A 20,302-nucleotide genomic window follows, 5' to 3' on the forward strand; every position below is an offset into this window, starting at 1 on the left:
CGTATTTGCGGTGCCGCTTACAGCAGGGTTTGCTCACCCGCAGTTGTTATTCAGCCTCCGCTAGCCGTCCTTCGGTCACGGACTCTCCGGGCGCTGCAGCCGCCTCCACACTCCTCCGCTCTCCCCCGCTAGACGCTCTCTGCTCCACACTAAATTCAGACCAGGTTCACCTTGCGCTGCCGACGCGTTTCTACCCTCTGCGGGTCTTTTTCGAGGCACAGGTGAAACTGGTCAGATTGCAAATTATATACCCGCCCTAAGAGTCTGGTTTACTCATAATACAGATTCCAGGGTTACAGGGTTTCCTTAAAGGTACAAACACATCATTCTTTAAATCCATATAAAACATATACAAATCTTTACAGGAACCATTTTATTTCAAAACTTCCATTAAGGCCCCTCGGCTGCAAAGTTTTTAATTCATGTATCCACATCTCCTTTCTTGCTAAAGCTGCAGCCACATTATTTCTCCTCCAATTCCCTTTCACGTGGTCAATAATTTTGCAGCTAACTATGCTATCAACGGAACTGCCACTAATTAAGGAAACAGCTGCAGTAATTTGAAAGTGCCCCATACGGAGGACAATAACGTGTTTTTAGACTGTGTCACTTTAGCAACTCAGTATGGTGTGAAGTGCTGCACGTATATTACAAACAGCACTGATGACCCAACCGAGGTCATAGATCAAAAGATGGATATCTTACAGTTGAAGTGGGAGTTCCGAAGGAGACACAACCTTACCCTTACTGCTGTGAGTAATGAACTGACCAGCTGGGTCTCATGGTTGAACCCACGCAATTGGTTCTCAGGTTTAGGAAAATGGGCTCAAAATGTTATTGTGAGTGTAGGAAAGTTTCTCCTTTGTATCCTGGGAGTTGTCATAATGATTGGCTTGATATTTAGGTGTGTTCGAGTTTTAACGCGGCGCAAGCATGGTACCAAAGTGATGAGTTTAAGGAGCGGGGGCATTGTTACAACAACTGATTTAATTTATGACCCATCAATAGAGACAATGTTGTGATAAGACATGATTCCACGATCCGTTTCTTTCACCGTTTCTCCTTTGTTTTCCCTCAGCGAAAATACATCCATCCAGAAAAGACTTTTGATGAACACTTAAAACAAAGATACATCCATCCAGAAAAGACTGTTGATGAACACTTAAAACAAAGGTACATCCATCCGGAAAAGACTTTTAATGGACACTCTAAAAACTTCAATGGACACTCACAGCAAAGATACACCCACACGGACAAGACTTCAATCAACACCAAAGAACAACTGCACAAATGATTATGTGAATGTATTTGTGATACATGTCCTATCTTCATCTCTACAACCTTCAGGTAGTATCACACATAGTCGACAGGTGATATCCATATATCAGCATTCACATATGTTTCCCCTCCATGTATCATCAACTAAATGTGCACCCCATTTGTTGGAACAAGAAGCCGAAAAGAGCTCGGTAGTGTTTGTTGGCCCATTTACAGACCCTTAATAAGGGATAAGAAGGATTTAATGTATACTTCGCAACACCTCGAAGCTTATCTAGAACATATACAGCACGATGATACATGCACCTCAGACAAGGATTTTATACATACATGCTTTTACTATCCCACAAGGTCATACATTTCCCACCTACCCCTCTCCCCCTACCATCCAATTATCTGTAGATAATTTGTATTTTTTTTTTAATCCAACCATCTTTAGATATTGTATTGTATATTTTTCTGTTTAATGTTTAGATAGTGGCAGTTATTGTTGACTGCCAAATGGTGGACTGTCAAAGTCGAAAAATATTGTAATGCATTCCCCATGTACTAACCACACACACATGCCCGCTGCGCATGCACTTGTTCCGCCATGCGTATTATCGCTTCCGCGGACCTGCGCGTGGTAGGGGTATTTACGGCGGAGTTTGTGAGCGCATAGAGGGTTATCAGAACATTACATATTTAACCCAAATAGTGCACATTGTACACATGGCCCCCTGCACCACATCAGAAAGAAATAGCTGTTTAAAATGGTTACTGAAAAAAAGGGATTCACTTTTTACAGGATAGGAGGGGACATAACAAGGTTACAAGGTGGTGTTTGGTAATCAGCTGTAGGGTGTTTTAAGGGAAACATTCTGGTGTTGGTTTGAGGAAGATCACATGCTCCTGAGGATAGTTAGATGCAGAAGCAGAATATAGGTTTAAACTGTATTTTACTGTATATTATGTATGCGGGGGGAATCCAGAGGAGACCACCCACAAGAAGCAGTTAAGATAGACATCGCCCACCTTTTCAAATCAACCTATGACCTCTCCTGTAATCAAAAGATACATCTCTGTGTCCAATAGACAAAGGGATTACAGTGACCATTGTATTGTTTTGGATGAAGTGAATAAAGAGAGCTTGCAGCAGGCTTGGTCAAACAAGACTCTGAACGCTATCTGTATGACCAGCGGAGGACCGGCCGGGTTGCGCTTGCGAACAATTCTCACGTATGTACATTCTCTGTAGCCATTATTCTGTTTAGATTTATCTTGTTAGCCTGTAGTGTATAATCTGTATTGTTATCCCCTTTTTCTAATTAATCCACTGTGGCCTCAGAACCCAGCGGTTTCCAACATATCGGTGTGGTGTCCACATTTCTCTGCTAAGGTTTAAAGTGTCTTATATTGCCAAACTGCATAAAGGTTTTAACGTGTATTGGTAAAGTGTACGCACTGCGAGTACTTTGTACCGTCAGCGCTGCACGAGGTTTAAAGTGTATCATCATTGCAGTACTTTGCTGCATAAGGTTTAAAGTATAAACGTATCATTGCATTGTATCACTACCAAGGTTTAAAGTTTATAAACTGAGTGTGTGCGCACGGTATGTACTCTGTACTCCTGGCGCAGCATTTTGTACGCTAAGTCCGTATAAGCTACAGGAGGGTACCAGATACTTATAATACGAAATGTCCTTGTACGATGTTCACTGTTTCCGTTTCTTATTTCTTTATAATTCACGAATCTCTTCCCAATGGATGACCATATGTGAATAGAAACCATAGAAAGAAATTCCAATGTATAGTAGACTCCTCAAATGTCAAATTAATAATGGGGAATGGAGATAAATCCAGCAGAAATCTTTTACTTTGTGAACATGAAATGGATATTACGGGACCACCAGAAACGTGAGACGGTCAGAGAAGATTGATGCTCACTCATAAGCTTACATCAGACAGCAAATTCCATGCTTATAAAGGTATCGTTGCTTCATATATTCAAAATCTCTCACACTTAAAAGATCAGGAGAATATCACGCTTACACGTGTGCTTACTTGAGACAAGTTGTATATGGTCATGTAGCAGTTTCTTTATCTCCCCCACACGGTCAAGGATATTCCCACAGGTCAACGTCCATGAATTTAAAAAAACAAATAAAAATACCAATGTGTAGTATTTCTTTATAAAATATAGTATAAGATGTGGGTGCAGGTGAGACAGAACCCCCTCTCCGTGAGCACACAGTGAGTGTAACAGGACCACCCGAGGTGTGCAAAGGATATCATTCTATAAATGCTCACTCTCAAGTTTATACAGCCATATCTCTCAGGCTTTACAAAAGATTAGTTCTTTATAGGCTGATAAGGTAACTAGCCAGGCTTACACATAAGCTTACTTCAAACTGATGTTGTAAATTCCCGTAGCGGTTTCTTTTCCACACAGGTAATGTAGCTCCCAAAAAAACAACCATATAGTGATAAAATTGGTATTTAATGGGTATAAATATATAAAACACACAGGCACACCAAAATGGCCTGACTTGGGTCAATGGAAACAAAATCACAGCTGAGCGGATAAAGAACAAAAAGGGCCCATGTATTCTCACCACTCTGCTGGATGCCACAAGTACAGGTTTGGGTATCCAAACAACCACCCCACCAACGCGTTTCGACTGCTTTAGTCTTCCTCAGGGTGATGGTGTGTGTCAGATCCCAGAGCCATCTATTTAAACTCTGTATAGTCCCGCCCACTCCTAATTCAATTAGGCAGATACATATATTACTTTGGAAAATGAGGATAATCCATAAACTAAATGTACATTTTGACCATTGAAGCTTGGGGGGTCATTCCGAGTTGTTCGCTCGCAAGCTGATTTTTGCAGTTTTGCTCACGCTAAGCCGCCGCCTACTGGGAGTGAATCTTAGCTTCTTAAAATTGCGAACAACGGATTCGCAATATTGCGATTAAACACCTCGTAGCAGTTTCTGAGTAGCTTCAGACTTACTCGGCATCTGCAATCAGTTCAGTGCTTGTCGTTCCTGTGTAGACGTCACAAACACACCCAGCGTTCGCCCAGACACTCCCCCGTTTCTCCGGTCACTCCTGCGTTTTTTCCGAAAACGGTAGCGTTTTTTCCCACATGCCCATAAAACGGCCTGTTTCCGCCCAGAAACACCCATTTCTTGTCAATCACATTACGATCGCCAGAGCGAAGAAAAAGCCGTGAGTAAAAATACTAACTTCTTAGCAAATTTACTTGGCGCAGTCGCAATGCGTACATTTCGCATGCGCACTAAGCGGAAAATCGCTGCGATGCGATAAAAAATACAGAGCGAACAACTCGGAATGAGGGCCCTGGTACAGTCACCATATGATATGTAACAAACAGTCACATTGTACAATTTCCACAGCATTAATGATGTTTACTTCTGTTTTTTCGGGTTGTCATGGCAACCGTGACCACTGGCCAATGAACGTCAGAGGATTTAAGCCAATGTGTCCGCTCCAAAGATATCTAAATGGGACGTGCTTTCAATTAAATAACTAAGCCAATGAGATTCAGCCCACCAGGTGACGCACTTCCCTTCCCATGCGTTCAACTGGTGCCCGGATGTTACGTTTTTACGTTTCAAACATGAAAATGGGATCGCCTGTGATTCGCATCTCCTTAGTATGCATTCCACCGGCTCACAGGAATATGGCTGTACGTTCCAAAACCTTGGAATATTTTACAATAGTGAATAAAAAGGATTACCCCTAATTGTTATAGACCATTTTTTCTTAGATGATATAGAAAGGGAAAATAGGATTTTATATACCTACCAGTAAATCCTTTTCTCGTAGTCCGTAGAGGATGCTGGGGTCCATATTAGTACCATGGGGTATAGACAGGTCCACCAGGAACCATTGGCACTTTAAGAGTTTAACAATGTGGGCTGGCTCCTCCCACTAGATTTTACTAAAACAGCTCTGTAGAGCTCCCCTAGCTGTGACCGGCTCCTCTGGGCTCATTTTCTAAACTGAGTCTGGTAGGAGGGGCATAGAGGCACGTGGAGGCCACACACACTACTGAGCCTCATTTTGACTTGTTTTAAGGACATTACATCAAAGTTGGATCATCCTGCAGTGTGTTTTTCCACTTTAATTTTGAGTGTGACTCCAAATCCAGACCTCCATGGGTTAATTTGATTTCCATTGATCATTTTTGTGTGATTTTGTTGACAGCACATTCAACTATGTAAAGAACAAAGTATTTAATAAGAATATTTCATTCATTCAGATCTAGGATGTGTTATTTTAGTGTTCCCTTTATTTTTTTGGAGCAGTATACTTTACTCTGCACAACATGGATAAATATCCTTTAAAGCACAGAAACAATTCAAGTTACATTATAGTATTGCAGGTAAGTAAAACAGATTCATATCAGGAGAGCCAAAACCCTATGGGGGCCATTCAGACCCAGCCGCAATAGCTGCCCGCAGCAGTTTGCTGGTGGTGGCAACATGCACATGCGCAGACACACACATTGTGGCCGCATCCCTGAGACGTGAACGCGGGCGGGACAGGACCATTTACCAGGGGCTGCGTGATGTCACATCTGCGATCATCTCTGAGTAACCCCCTATAAGCTTCCAGAGTGCACCTCATATCTCATCTTTTCCACGTTACCACAAATGATATGAGATCGGTAGCAGCACAACTTTCAGGATTATTACACAGAACACACATAAAGGCTGACACAGCAAATAACAGTAACACATACAAGGGATTAATTAGAAATAAGGAAGCATAATAATCATTAAGTCTAATTATCAACTGGTTCTGTGCGGGACCCATTCACCTCTTTACTGCCTCCAGCAGCCCCCGGTACTGTACTGTGACCATCAGCCCTGTCTCCCCCCACTACTGCCACCTGCTTTGTCTCCTTCCACTACTGCCACCATTCTGTCTCCCCACACAACTGCCACCCACCCCATATCCCCCACTACCACCCTGTCTCCTTCCACTACTGCCACCACCCTGTCTCCCTCCACTACTGCCACCCACCCTGACTCCTCCCCACTACTGCCACCACCCTGTCTCTTACCACTACTGCCACCACCCTGTCTCCCCACACAACTGCGACCGGCCCCGTCTCCCCCCACTACTACCACGTCTCCTTCCACTACTGCCACCACCCCATCTTCCCCCACTACTGCCACCACCCTGTCTCCCCAAATGCCACCCGCCCCTCCAGCTACTGCCACGGATCCCCTGACACCTTGGCGCTGCTTGGGGACAATATTACCCACAGACAGTGCCTCCGGCAGCCCCCGCTACAGCACTACTGCCACTGCCCTGTCTCCCCCCACTACTGCCACCCGCCCTGACTCCTTCCCACTACTGCCACCACCCTGTCTCCCCACACAACTGCCACCCACCCCGTCTCCCCCCCACTACCACCCTGTCTCCTTTCACTACTGTCACCACCCCATCTCCCCCCACTACTGCCACCGCCCTGTCTCCCCAAATGCCACCTTCCCCTCCAGCTACTGCCACCAACCCCGCCTCCCCCCCATTACTGCCATTGCCCTGTCTCCACTCTGACACCTTAGCGCTGCTTGGGGAAAATATTACCTATAGACAGTGCATCCGGCAGCCCCCGCTACAGCACTAGTGCCACCACCATGTCTCCCCTTCTCTCATCTCAGAACTTCTTGGGGATTCTTTGTACTGCTGGTAACAGTCCTTCATCTGCAGGTGGAAGAAAGCAGGGCAGTAAGGAGGCAGAAGCTGCTTCTGGTACCATGGACCCTGGTCATGTAGGGCTGGGAAAGTCGGTAAGATTATATAATAGTCACCATCTTACAGGCAGCCAGTGAAGGGAGCAGAGAATGGGTGTTATGTGGCAGGAATGGGCTGGTTAGGTAACAGCCTGGCTGCTGCATTCTGCACAAGCTACAAGTGGTGCAATTCTTTTGCTGGGAGACCCAGGTAGAGGACATTGCAGTTGTCTATGTGTGATGATACAAGTACACGTATGACTGTAGGTAGATCTTCTGCGGGAATAAAGTGCTGGAGTCTGGCTATGTTCCTCAGATGAGGATCTGATTGTGGCAGATACCGATGTCTAAGTGTCACTCCACCATCCAGGACACCAAGATTCCACACAGGATCAGCATTTTGTAACTCTGAACCCCCAAGCGCAAGTCTAGTTGGTTTGCAAAGCTGAGCTGTAGCCCTGTCCTCTGTTGGTGAGCTTCTATCACAAGGACCTGTTTCACCAGGACTGAGTCACAGCCATCTGGCATCACCCACACCAGGAGCTCAGCTAGACAACCATTTAGGATTGTTACTGGGTTCTCAGTACCTGGAGCAAAAAACAGGTCATCAGCGTAGCAGTGGTAGAGGACGGCATGCCATCTGATTATTTCACCCAGTGGTAACATGTATATTGCAAAAAGCATAGGAGATAGGATAAGAACCTTGAAGAACAACGCATGGCAATGATGAGAATACTCCAGAAGATTAAAATGGTTCCTCACCTGAGTGATGTTTATTGTGTGCAAGAGCTGATTTATTTCTCAGAGTATAGAAATGGCCTCTCACCTGTGTGAGTTCGCTGATGTCTAACAAGATGTGATTTATTTGTAAAACATTTCCCGCACTCAGAGCAAGAAAATGGCTTCTCACCTGTGTGACTTCTGTGATGTATAACAAGATCTGATTTCTGTGCAAAACATTTCCCACACTCAGAACATGGAAATGGCTTCTCACCTGTGTGACTTTGCTGATGTGTAACAAGTTGGGATTTCCGTGTAAAACATTTCCCACACTCACAGCAAGAAAATGGCTTCTCACCTGTGTGACTTCTCTGATGTGTAAGAAGATATGATTTCTTTGTAAAACATTTCCCACACTCAGAGCAAGAAAATGGCTTCTCACCTGTGTGACTTCTGTGATGTACATCAAGATCTGATTTGTGTGTAAAACATTTCCCACACTCAGAACATGGAAATGGCTTCTCACCTGTGTGACTTCTGTGATGTATAACAAGATCTAATTTCTGTGCAAAACATTTCCCACACTCAGAACATGGAAATGGCTTCTCACCTGTGTGACTTCTGTGATGTATAACAAGATCTGATTTCCGTGTAAAACATTTCCCACACTCACAGCAAGAAAATGGTTTCTCACCTGTGTGACTTCTGTGATGTCTAACAAGATGTGATTTCCGTGAAAAATATTTCCCACACTCAGAACACGGAAATGGCTTCTCACCTGTGTGGCTTTTCTGATGTCTAACAAGATGTGATTTCCGTGAAAAACATTTCCCGCACTCAGAGCAAGAAAATGGCTTCTCACCAGTGTGACTTCTGCGATGTCTAACAAGATGTGATTTCCGTGGAAAACATTTCCCGCACTCAGAGCAAGAGAACAGCTTTTCACCTGTGTGACTTCTGTGATGTATAACAAGATCTGATTTGTGTGTAAAACATTTCCCACACTCAGAACATGGAAATGCCTTCTCACCTGTGTGACTTTTCTGATGTGTAACAAGTTGTGATTTCCATGTAAAACATTTCCCACACTCAGAGCAAGAAAATGGCTTCTCACCTGTGTGACTTCTGTTATGTATAACAAGATGTGATTTCGATACAAAACATTTCCCACACTCAGAACATGGAAATGGCTTCTCACCTGTGTGACTTTGCTGATGTGTAACAAGTTGTGAATTTTGTGTAAAACATTTCCCACACTCAGAACATGGAAATGGCCTCTCACCTGCCTTAGCTGGCTGATGGGTAATAAGCTTTGTGTTCTGTGTAAAACATTTGGCATCTATAGAACAGGGAAACACTGTATCTACTGTCAGAGCTGTAACAGATGCACCAATATCAGAGTGATCAGGAGAACATTTCCCAGGATCAGGGGGATCAGCTGATAGAGCTGGATGTATAATTGGGGTAATGCGGTTATCTCCTGGAGAATCCTGTCTACTGTCATTATCTTTTATGTCACAATCCGGGGATAACATTAGATGTCCTTCTGAGATATTCCTGCTTGGGTGTCCATCTGCTGGAAATAAAATACAATATGGAAATGTGACATTTTCTGTAACAATATTAATCTTGTAAACAATAGGAGAAGACGACTCTCTGAGACACTTAATTGTAAATGTGTGTATAATAAAACATAACTTTTAATGAAGGCTTTATAATATTGTGTCTCATACTATCATTGTGTCCACCCTCCTGAGAACACTCACAATAACAAATGTAATATTATAATAAGACTTATAGGCCCTACACACTTGTAGATAATACTGCACAATTTGAACGATCTCGTTCAGTAATGAACGAGAACTCGTTCAAATCGTGCAGTGTGTATATACCAGCGATGAACGATGCGCGACCCCGCATGTGCCAATTATTTGATTGATTTTTTTGAAAATACATTTTTTTCACAAAGACCAGTGAGTGCCGCCTGTTCTATACCTATGAGGAGTGGACGGATGCATGCCCCTCTTTATTAGAACCACACTGGATATATAGATATATATATATATATATATATATATATATATATATAGATAGATAGATAGATAGATAGATAGATATATATATAAAACAAGTCAAAACTATATCACGCAAATTCACGTATCCTGTATTGTCAATTTTTAAACAGGCTTCTGATTATCATCCACTGAATGATTTCCCTGTAGCGTCCTCCCGATAGAGCCGTACCACAAGCTCAATGATGCACATTTAGAGAAAACAAATGGAGGGCGCAGGGAGTGAGTATACAACTAATACCTCTTTTAATACGAGTATATGTGTATACATACATCTAGTTTGAGTAACACAACATAGAGGACTATCACTGGCGCCTCCGAACAGGGCACACAGAAAGCTGCTAGCCGCCACTTGTCAGATACTCCTGGTCTGAGACCGCACACCGTCAGGTCAGCCAAAGAGACGTAGTACGTCCAGTGTCCCACTATCATGCCAACATGTTTCATCCCAAGGACTTCGTCAGGGGGTGTGACACTTCTTTTGGCTGACCCGACGGTGTGCGGTCTCAGACCAGGAGTATCTGATGAGCGGCAGGTAGCGGCTTTCTGTGTGTGCTGTCCGGAGGCGCCAGTGATAGTCCTCTGTGCTATGATACTCAAACTAGTTGTATGTATACATATACTCATATTAAAAGAGTTATAAGTCGTGTACTCATTGCCTGCAGCCTCCATTTGTTTTCTCTACATATATATATATATATATATATATATATATATATATAAATATATATATATATATATATAATATATATATATATATATATATATATACACACACACACACATACATATATATATATATATATATATATATATATACACATACACACAAACATTTTTATTATATTATTTTGTGCATATATATATATATATATATATATATATATATATGAAAGAAAGAAACAAAGCTAAGACCTTAATCGCGCTGATATAATAAGAAGCTACACCTTAAGGGAAATACCCCCTGTTAGACGGGGTATAATGGTTATGAACAACAAAGAAAAAATTTTCCCAGGGAGCTGGTGTGAATCTTTAGTATGACTATCGTTATCACTTATAAAATTACACAGTCGTAAGAATTAACTTATTTATTATAAAATACAATAAAATAAGCTGTACCACAATGTATCTTTAAATTGACAATAAACGATGTTTTTACAGATGTTTGTATCGATGACAATTCATTTCAATCAAAAATCGACATAATGATTATTCATCCTTATAGGAATGACAAAATCGCTGTCTCAACCCAACGCGTTTCGTCTACAGACTTCATCAGGGGTTTATTGAAATCTAAACAATGTAGAAAACATTTCATAAATATATTGTTTCATTTATCCATAATGGGTTCATGTCAATAGTAAATATAATATATACATACCAAAGATTCAACGTATGGACAAGCATTTTAAGCGAGTCTTCAAGAGATAATTAAAACACTTAAAAGTGGTGTCGAACTAGATTTCACCACATGGAATATCTGTAAAATTATAACATGTGTTACATAATGTAGTAAGAAAAAATACATAAATGTAAACGAGGAGGAATGGAGGGAATGAACTGACAAAACAACTGACAAAACAAGGACAGTGGGGTTTACTCAGGGAGAGCTATATTCACCCATTTGTTAAATATTGCAATTGACATGCTTCTTAACGTATAATTCCATTGTTACAAAAAATAATCACAAAAAATTTTTTTTGTTCAAAAATTATTACAAATAAAGAGGCATAACTTATCATCAAAAATGTTGTATATATAGAACACTATCAAATATTGATGTAATGTTATACATACCAATTAGACTAATCATGAGATGTGCCCCGTTCAATTTATTATCCACTAATCGAACTTGGTTTGATGATTAAATATAATTGTATTCAAACCTATGAAAAAATAAGTATCTAATAATATACGGACACAATACATACAGAGAGATCTTTTTGTAAATTGAAACTTCTATTACTTTATATTTTCATACATACCAATTGTATGAAAACTATCTCATAAGGCAGCTATTCAAAAATCTCATCCAGGTGTAGATTCAACATAAGGCAGATAATTATAATCGTACCTATGGTGAAGTAGAATCAAACTTTAATACAGATACATTAATCAATCCAGTTGACTTTAGCTATATCAGAATTAAACTCTGATGTAGAGAAATTATCCTAAATTAGCTATGGGTTTGCCAGGATTTGTTCATATAAATCAATAGGGCTAGGATAGTGCACCTCACCTTTTTATAATAATACTATCATTAAGTATAAAGACTAACACTTCTGATGGATTTAAACAATCAGTGTATCCTGAACCATTTGTAGACTGGGTTCATTAAATTTAAACCCAAAAACTGTTAGTCATATAAGAAAGTGCTAATTGACTTAATTTTTCATAAGTGTACAAAATCTCTTTGGGAGATGACAAATTCCCCAAACGTTTTAACCATCAATGATAAACTTACGACTGTGTAATTTTATAAGTGATAACGATAGTCATACTAAAGATTCACACCAGCTCCCTGGGAAAATTTTTTCTTTGTTATATATATATATATATATATATATATATAGATACAAAAAAATGGAGCACTCACCAGTCTTTTCTTATGAAATATTTAGCAAAAGTTTTATTGCCCAGACAGCATACATGACTGTGTAACACAGTCAATTATAGTTATCCAGAAGTAAGCTCAAATGTTTTCGGTCATAGCAGACCTTCATCAGGAGACATAAACATCAATTCACAGCCGTCCTGCCATCATACAGAGATACCATCAGCCAGGCTGATGGTATCTCTGTATGATGGCAGGACGGCTGTGAATTGATGTTTATGTCTCCTGATGAAGGTCTGCTATGACCGAAAACGTTTGAGCTTACTTCTGGATAACTATAATTGACTGTGTTACACAGTCATGTATGCTGTCTGGGCAATAAAACTTTTGCTAAATATTTCATAAGAAAAGACTGGTGAGTGCTCCATTTTTTTGTATCTACAAGTGGATCCCCTGGACAGGGGTTTTCGTGGAAGACACCCCAGCTGTTGTTCCAATATTACACGTGAGTGCGACTTTTTCTGCATATATATATATATATATATATATATACACACATATTTTTTTTTTATTTTTGGTAACATGGGTAGTGTAAATAAGGACTCGTAGGCAGATTTTCAGGTTATAACCACAGTATCTTTAATGACATCAGACACTGTAGCACAGCATACACAGGCTTGGGCCTGGTCACAGAGGTACATAGAGAATATAAACAGACCAACATAAAAGGTCCTAGCAATTCCCATACTGAAAAGTAACTGCTGCAATGGCTTGCAGCTACACATACCATGGTCTCCTGGCACGGCCATGAGCGTCATCAAGTGCCATGGGGTCTGCGAGGACCGACAGAACAGGACCCGGGTCTGCAGCTGAAAAGAGGAATAGTCTGCACGACTCTGCAGTGGCGCACACAGAGACGGAGACAGCTTTGTCTCCGTCTCAGTAAAAGCCGCGACCGCGGATCTGCAGCAGCAAGAGAGAGCTATGGAGCTCTCTGCTTATAGCATCTCCACCACTGCCACCCTTCTGCTCCCAGCCCCAGATGGACTCTGTAAGTTTAAAGCCAATGTTTGTGTGTATTTGTATGTTTGCATGTAGTACAGTATGTCTGTGAGTTTGTGCAATTGTGTATGTACAGTATGTATTCATGTGTATGTGTTTGTGTATGAATATGTGCATGTACTGTATGTGTAATATATATATATATATATATATATATATACATAGATGGCAAACAAGTCTGGCACTCACCCATGGGCAAAGTGAGCTACTGTAAGCTCCTGCTCCAGTGCCCTCCTCAACAAACACAGCGGTCTGCATATATGGAATGGAGAAACAATGGCGGCACTCTGGCGACTCGGTTAAAGATGTGTAGAAATAGTGCTGTTTATTCAACGTTTCGGGGTACAAGCCCCCGTCTTCAGGATACACTAACGGTTGTGTATCCTGAAGACGGGGGCTTGTACCCCGAAACGTTGAATAAACAGCACTATTTCTACACATCTTTAACCGAGTCTCCAGAGTGCCGCCATTGTTTCTCCGTTCTATCTATCTATCTATAATTCTCCAAACGCGGCATGAACAGCACTCACAGGGTAGAACATATGAAAAAATGCTGGTATGTTTATTGATGTAACGTTTCGGAGCTACTGCTCCTTCTTCCAGACACCAGACAGAATTCTGTCACCTTTTCCCCGGCATCACCCACTGCTGTCACCCTCTCCCTGGCATCACCCTTCCCGCCACCCTCTCCCAGGCATCACTCACTGCTGTCACCCTCTCCCTGGTGACCCTCTCCCTGGCGTCACGCTCTTCCTGTCACATTCTGGCATCACCCACTCCCTGTCACCCACTGCTTTCACCCTCTCTCTGGCGTCACCCTCTGCTGGCTATTTTGTTGTCCAGGACATCCATTAACTTAATAGCACCACATCCACGGTGCTATTAAGTTAATGGAAGCCCTGGACAACAAAATTGCATTCATGTCCTCTTCCCACTCCCTTCCCCAGTCCCAAACACTAACTATTATTATTTTTCTATAAAAATGTACAATATATCACAAGTATGATGAGCAGGCAGGCAGCGGGAATTGGCGGCATCGGACTGAGATACAAATTAGTGGTGGAGGGCTGGGTCAGTTGATGGTGGGCGAGTTTGTAAGCCACTGGCGTTGGCAGCAGGCATCGTCTCAGGGGCAGTAGCGGGCATAGGCATGGCGGCGGTAGGGGTCATTGGCAGGATTCGGCAGACATTATGGCTGCAGTGCCTCACCAGCCACTGACCTCACCGCACGCCACTGCCCCATACCTGCTCTCCCCTGTACAATACATGACAGTGTCCTCTTACCCAGTGATGTGAGGGGCCGGTGATTCTCCATCATTACATCCTTGTACAGATTCCTGTGTTCCTCTATATACTCCCCCTCCTGCATGGAGACATAGACAGTGACATCCTGACACCTTATAGGAACCTGACACACACACAGTGATACAGTCATCACCCAGACACGTCCCCTGGTGTTACTGTATAATGCCCCATTCCCAGCAGTCACCTCTCCAGTCATAACCCAAACACATCCCATGGTGTTACTGTATAATGTCCCATTCCCAGCAGTCACCTCTCCAGTCATCACCCAGACATGTCCCCTGGTGTTACTGTATAATGTCCCATTCCCAGCAGTCACCTATCCAGTCATCACCCAGACACATCCCCTGGTCTTACTGTATAATGTCCCATTCCCAGCAGTCACCTCTCCAGTCATCACCCAGACACATCCCCTGGTGTTACTGTATAATGTCCCATTCCCAGCAGTCACCTATCCAGTCATAACCCAGACACATCCCCTGGTGTTACTGTATAATGTCCCATTCCAAGCAGTCACCTCTCCAGTCATCACCCAGACACATCCCCTGGTGTTACTGTATAATGCCGCATTCCCAGCATTCGCCTCTCCAGTCATCACCCAGACACGTCCCCTGGTGTTACTGTATAATGTCCCATTTCCAGCAGTCACCTCTCCAGTCATCACCCAGACACATCCCCTGGTGTTACTGTATAATGTCCCATTCCCAGCAGTCACCTCTCTAGTCATCACCCAGACACATCCCCTGGTGTTACTGTATAATGCCCCATTCCCAGCAGTCACCTCTCCAGTCATCACCCAGACACGTCCCCTGGTGTTACTGTATAATGCTCCATTACCAGCAGTCACCTCTCCAGTCATCACCCAGACACGTCCCTGGTGTTACTGTATAATGTCCCATTCCCAGCAGTCACCTCTCCAGTCATCACCCAGACACATCCCCTGGTGTTACTGTATAATGCCCCATTCCCAGAAGTCACCTCTCCAGTCATCACCCAGATACATCCCCTGGTGTTACTGTATAATGTCCCATTCCCAGCAGTCACCTCTCCAGTCATCACCCAGACGCATACCCTGGTGTTACTGTATAATGTCCCATTCCCAGCAGTCACCTCTCCAGTCATCACCCAGACGCATACCCTGGTGTTACTGTATAATGTCCCATTCCCAGCAGTCACCTCTCCAGTCATCACCCAGACGCATTCCCTGGTGTTACTGTATAATGTCCCATTCCCAGCAGTCACCTCTCCAGTCATCACCCAGACGCATCCCCTGGTGTTACTGTATAATGCCCCATTCCCAGCAGTCACCTCTCCAGTCATCACCCAGACACATCCCCTGGTGTTACTGTATAATGCCCCATTCCCAGCATTCGCCTCTCCAGTCATCACCCAGACACGTCCCCTGGTGTTACTGTATAATGTCCCATTCCCAGCAGTCACCTCTCCAGTCATCACCCAGACACGTCCCCTAGTGATACTGTATAATGTCCCATTCCCAGCAGTCACCTCTCCAGTCATCACCCAGACACATCCCCTGGTGTTACTGTATAATGTCCCATTCCCAGCAGTCACCTCTCCAGTCATCACCCAGACACATCCCCTGGTGTTACTGTATAATGTCCCATTCCCAGCAGTCACCTCTCCAGTCATCACCCAGACACATCCCCTGGTGTTACTGTATAATGTCCCATTCCCAGCAGTCACCTCTCCAGTCATCACCCAGACACATCCCCTGGTGTTACTGTATAATGTCCCATTCCCAGAAGTCACCTCTCCAGTCATCACCCAGACACGTCCCTGGTGTTACTGTATAATGTCCCATTCCCAGTAGTCACCTCTCCAGTCATCACCCAGACACATCCCCCGGTGTTACTGTATAATGCCCCTTTCCCAGCAGTCACCTCTCCAGTCATCACCCAGACACATTCCCCGGTGTTACTGTATAATGCCCCATTCCCAGCAGTCACCTCTCCAGTCATCACCCAGACACATTCCCCGGTGTTACTGTATAATGCCCCATTCCCAGCAGTCACTTCTCCAGTCATCACCCAGACACGTCCCCTGGTGTTACTGTATAATGTCCCATTCCCAGCAGTCACCTCTCCAGTCATCCCCCAGACACATCCCCTGGTGTTACTGTATAATGTCAAGGGGTCAGCTTTCTGGGGGTAGCTTGCGTCGAATGTAATAAGCGTGGAAGTAAGAAGTGTGTTATCTGAACAGTTAAATAAACAGTTGAACAAACATTGAGCACCATCAAGGAAAGGTAACTTACTCAGTGATCGCGCTGAGACCAAAAAAAAGTGGGTCCCAGGGACCCCTCACTTTTAAAAATTGGGGTCCTACCTGTCCTTTTCTGGGTCCCATCGGAGTGAAGGTTTTAATTAGTCTTATTAATGATTCAAATATAAAAAGACAAACTTGATTTGGACACTACAAAAGTGGTGCAAGGGGGAGGATGGGGTGACGATGCTGCTGGGCTGTGTAACATACAGCACACCCCGCACTATAGATGTAACTAGACATTTTGGTGACCTTGTGGCAGAAAGAGAACTGGTTCTCCCTCAGCTATACAGAAGACTGACAGTGCGCGCCGAAGGCGCGCTAGAATTTTTAGGGGCGTGGCTTCGTGGTGAATGGGCGTGGTCACATAATAGTACCAATTCACATTACTCAACACAGTAGTGCCACTTTTACACATTGCACCAGGTAGAACCTCCTATACACACTGAGCAAAGGAGAGCACGTTATACACATTGCGCCAGGCAGAGCACTTTATACACATTGCGCCACACGTTGCACCAGGTAGAGCACGTTATACACATTGCGCCACACGTTGCACCAGGTAGAGCACGTTATACACATTGCGCCACACGTTGCACCAGGTTGAGCACGTTATACACATTGCACCAGGTAGAGCACGTTATACATATTGCGCCAGGCAGAGCACGTTATACACATTGCGCCAGGTAGAGCATGTTATACACATTGCACCAGGTAGAGCACGTTATACACATTGCGCCAGGTAGAGCATGTTATACACATTGCACCAGGTAGAGCACGTTATACATATTGCGCAGGTAGAGCACGTTATACACATTGCGCCAGGCAGAGCACTTAACAATTATATGATTAAAAAACAGGACAACATTATTAAATAATACATTTTCTATATGTAATGGCTTTATGGTGCCGCTATAATAGAGCCCCAGACTGGATTTAGACACTACAGAAGTGTTGTGGGGGAGGGGGGGTGACAATGCTGCGAGGCTGTTATCATATCGGAAGTATGCGTTCAGAATCCTGGCTGTCGGGTTTCCAGGAGCCGTAATACCAATGCCGGAATCCCGCCTGCCGCCGCCAGAATACCAACGCTGACATCCCGAGAAGATTAGGATCCCACCAACGATATCCCGACATTCAGGATCCTGAAGGTAAGTATGCAATGCCGCCACTGGTTTAGCGTGCGGGTCGGGGGAGGGTTAGGATATGGTGTTGGGGAGGTCAGGGTTAGGCTGCAGAGGGGGGGTATAAGTGTTAGGCACTAAGGGGGTGGGTTAGGTTTAGGCTGTGGGAAACGGAGGGTTAGGGGTGGGAGGTTAAGGTACCCTCTGCACTCGTCACTCTTGTCTGCTTTGCTGCGATCAGGATGCTGGTGTCGGTATACTAAATGCCAACATCCTGACCGCCGACTTCGGACACTTGGTGCAACCACTGGATTCGAGTCATGCTGCCTGTAATTTATGTGCTGACTGATCAACTTCAGTGACACTCACTGTGCTGGCTGTCTTTACAGTAACCAGTGGCAACCAACAAAGACAGCCAGCACAGTGAGTGTCACTGAAGTTGATCAGTCAGCACATAAATTACAGGCAGCACTCACCCCCACCCCATGCAACATTTTTGTGGTGTTTAATACCTGCTTGCCGGCGTCATGCAGCCCCCATCTCTGCCTTCCCACCGATATGAGCAGCCCCCCAGCCACCCAGCCACCACCCCAAGTCCAGCTCACCCTTCCGCACAGGACGCGGTCACCGGCGTTCTCACTCTCTCGCTGTCCGTCCCCCGTGAAGCTGCAGCAGGTGATCGGCATCGGCGGCGGCGGCGGGGGGGAGAGAGAAGCCGTCCTCACTCTCTCGCTGTCCGTCCCCCGTGAAGCTGCAGCAGGTGATCGGCGGCGGCGGGGGGGGGGGGGGTCGAGAAGCCGTCCTCACTCTCTCGCTGCCCGTCCCCCGTGAAGCTGCAGCAGGTGATCGGCGGCGGCGGGGGGGGGAGAGAGAAGCTGTCCTCACTCTCTCGCTGTCCGTCCCCCGTGAAGCTGCAGCAGGTGACCGGCGGCGGCGGCGGCAGCGGGGGGGGGGGGGGGGGGGGGGAAGAGAGAGAAGCCGTCCTCACTCTCTCGCTGTCCGTCCCCCGTGAAGCTGCAGCAGGTGATCGGCGGCGGCGGCGGGAGGGGGGGGGGGGGAGAGAAGCCGTCCTCACTCTCTCGCTGTCCGTCCCCCGTGAAGCTGCAGCAGGTGATCGGCGGCGGCGGGGGGGGGGGGGGGGAGGGGGGGAGAGAAGCTGTCCTCACTCTCTCGCTGTCCGTCCCCCGTGAAGCTGCAGCAGGTGATCGGCGGCGGCGGCGGCGGGGGAGGGGGGGGGGGGAGAGAAGCCGTCCTCACTCTCTCGCTGTCCGTCCCCAGCAGGTGATGGGGGGGGGACTAGAGGACTGCTAAGGCTCCGCTTCTGTCGTCTGTTACAGGAAGCTGATGCAAAATAACCAGCTTCAGCGGAGCGCGTCACCGGGGACCCACACAGTTTAGAAAAGTGAGTCCCCGGACCACAGATTGGGGTAAAATACGCGCTATAGCGCGTATTTGCGAACACTGTTACTTAAACAACTTATTCCTACACCACTTAACCCAAAATAATCTCACAAACGACCACAGCATGTTCATCAAACTACTGTTTCTTATTTCAATTCATGGAATTCTCACCAAATGTAACACATTCTACACTCACCCTAAAACTCACCCCTCTGTGCACATTACAGCTTCTATTCTCCACTCCCCTCTTCTAACCACTCATGAGCTTTATACTTACTTCTCTGCAAGTACTTTGACAACCACAATTGGCCACCAGAATAAACACTCGCAAACATCCACCAATATTTATCTCACTCTTCTGCTTTTATTAGCTGGTGTCATATCACCAAATCCAGGCCCCAACCATCTGTCCCTCTCACACACAGCTATCTCAAAACAACATAGAACTCCATCTAACCTCATAAATATCACGTGTCTCCCATCCCCCTCCAAGTCACTAAAATGTGGCTTATGGAATGCACACTCTGTTTGTAACAAATTACCATCCATCCATAACCTCTTCATATCTCACAACTTTAATCTGCTGGCTATAACAGAAACATGGCTCACACAATCAGACACGGCCTCCCCTGCAGCACTGTCACACGGTGGTTTCCACTTCACACACACCCCCAGGCCTGGTAATAGTAAAGGTGGTGGGGTTGGAATCTTACTGTTCCAATTTTTCACATACACTGTTCTACCTCAGGTTCCAT

General features: G+C 44.7%; 2 protein-coding genes across 2 annotated transcripts in view; one reads left to right on the forward strand and one right to left on the reverse strand.

Annotated features, from left to right (window-relative positions):
- The window catches only part of LOC134984310 (uncharacterized), a 280,342-nt gene that overhangs the window by 201,001 nt on the left and 59,039 nt on the right, over positions 1-20,302 (forward strand). The window lies entirely within an intron of this gene.
- On the reverse strand, positions 7,689-9,322 carry LOC134984311 (gastrula zinc finger protein XlCGF57.1-like). Its single transcript, XM_063949924.1, has one exon. It carries the CDS (start codon positions 9,282-9,284, stop codon positions 7,824-7,826), a length of 1,461 nt encoding a protein of 486 aa, XP_063805994.1. The 5' UTR covers positions 9,285-9,322; the 3' UTR covers positions 7,689-7,823.

Source organism: Pseudophryne corroboree, assembly GCF_028390025.1.
Source record: "Pseudophryne corroboree isolate aPseCor3 chromosome 3 unlocalized genomic scaffold, aPseCor3.hap2 SUPER_3_unloc_49, whole genome shotgun sequence".
Taxonomy (NCBI): Eukaryota; Metazoa; Chordata; class Amphibia; order Anura; family Myobatrachidae; genus Pseudophryne; species Pseudophryne corroboree.

Excerpts from the sequence above, each read along its gene's own strand:
- LOC134984311 (XM_063949924.1), bottom strand. The coding sequence starts at position 9,284 with ATGTTATCCCCGGATTGTGACATAAAAGATAATGACAGTAGACAGGAT.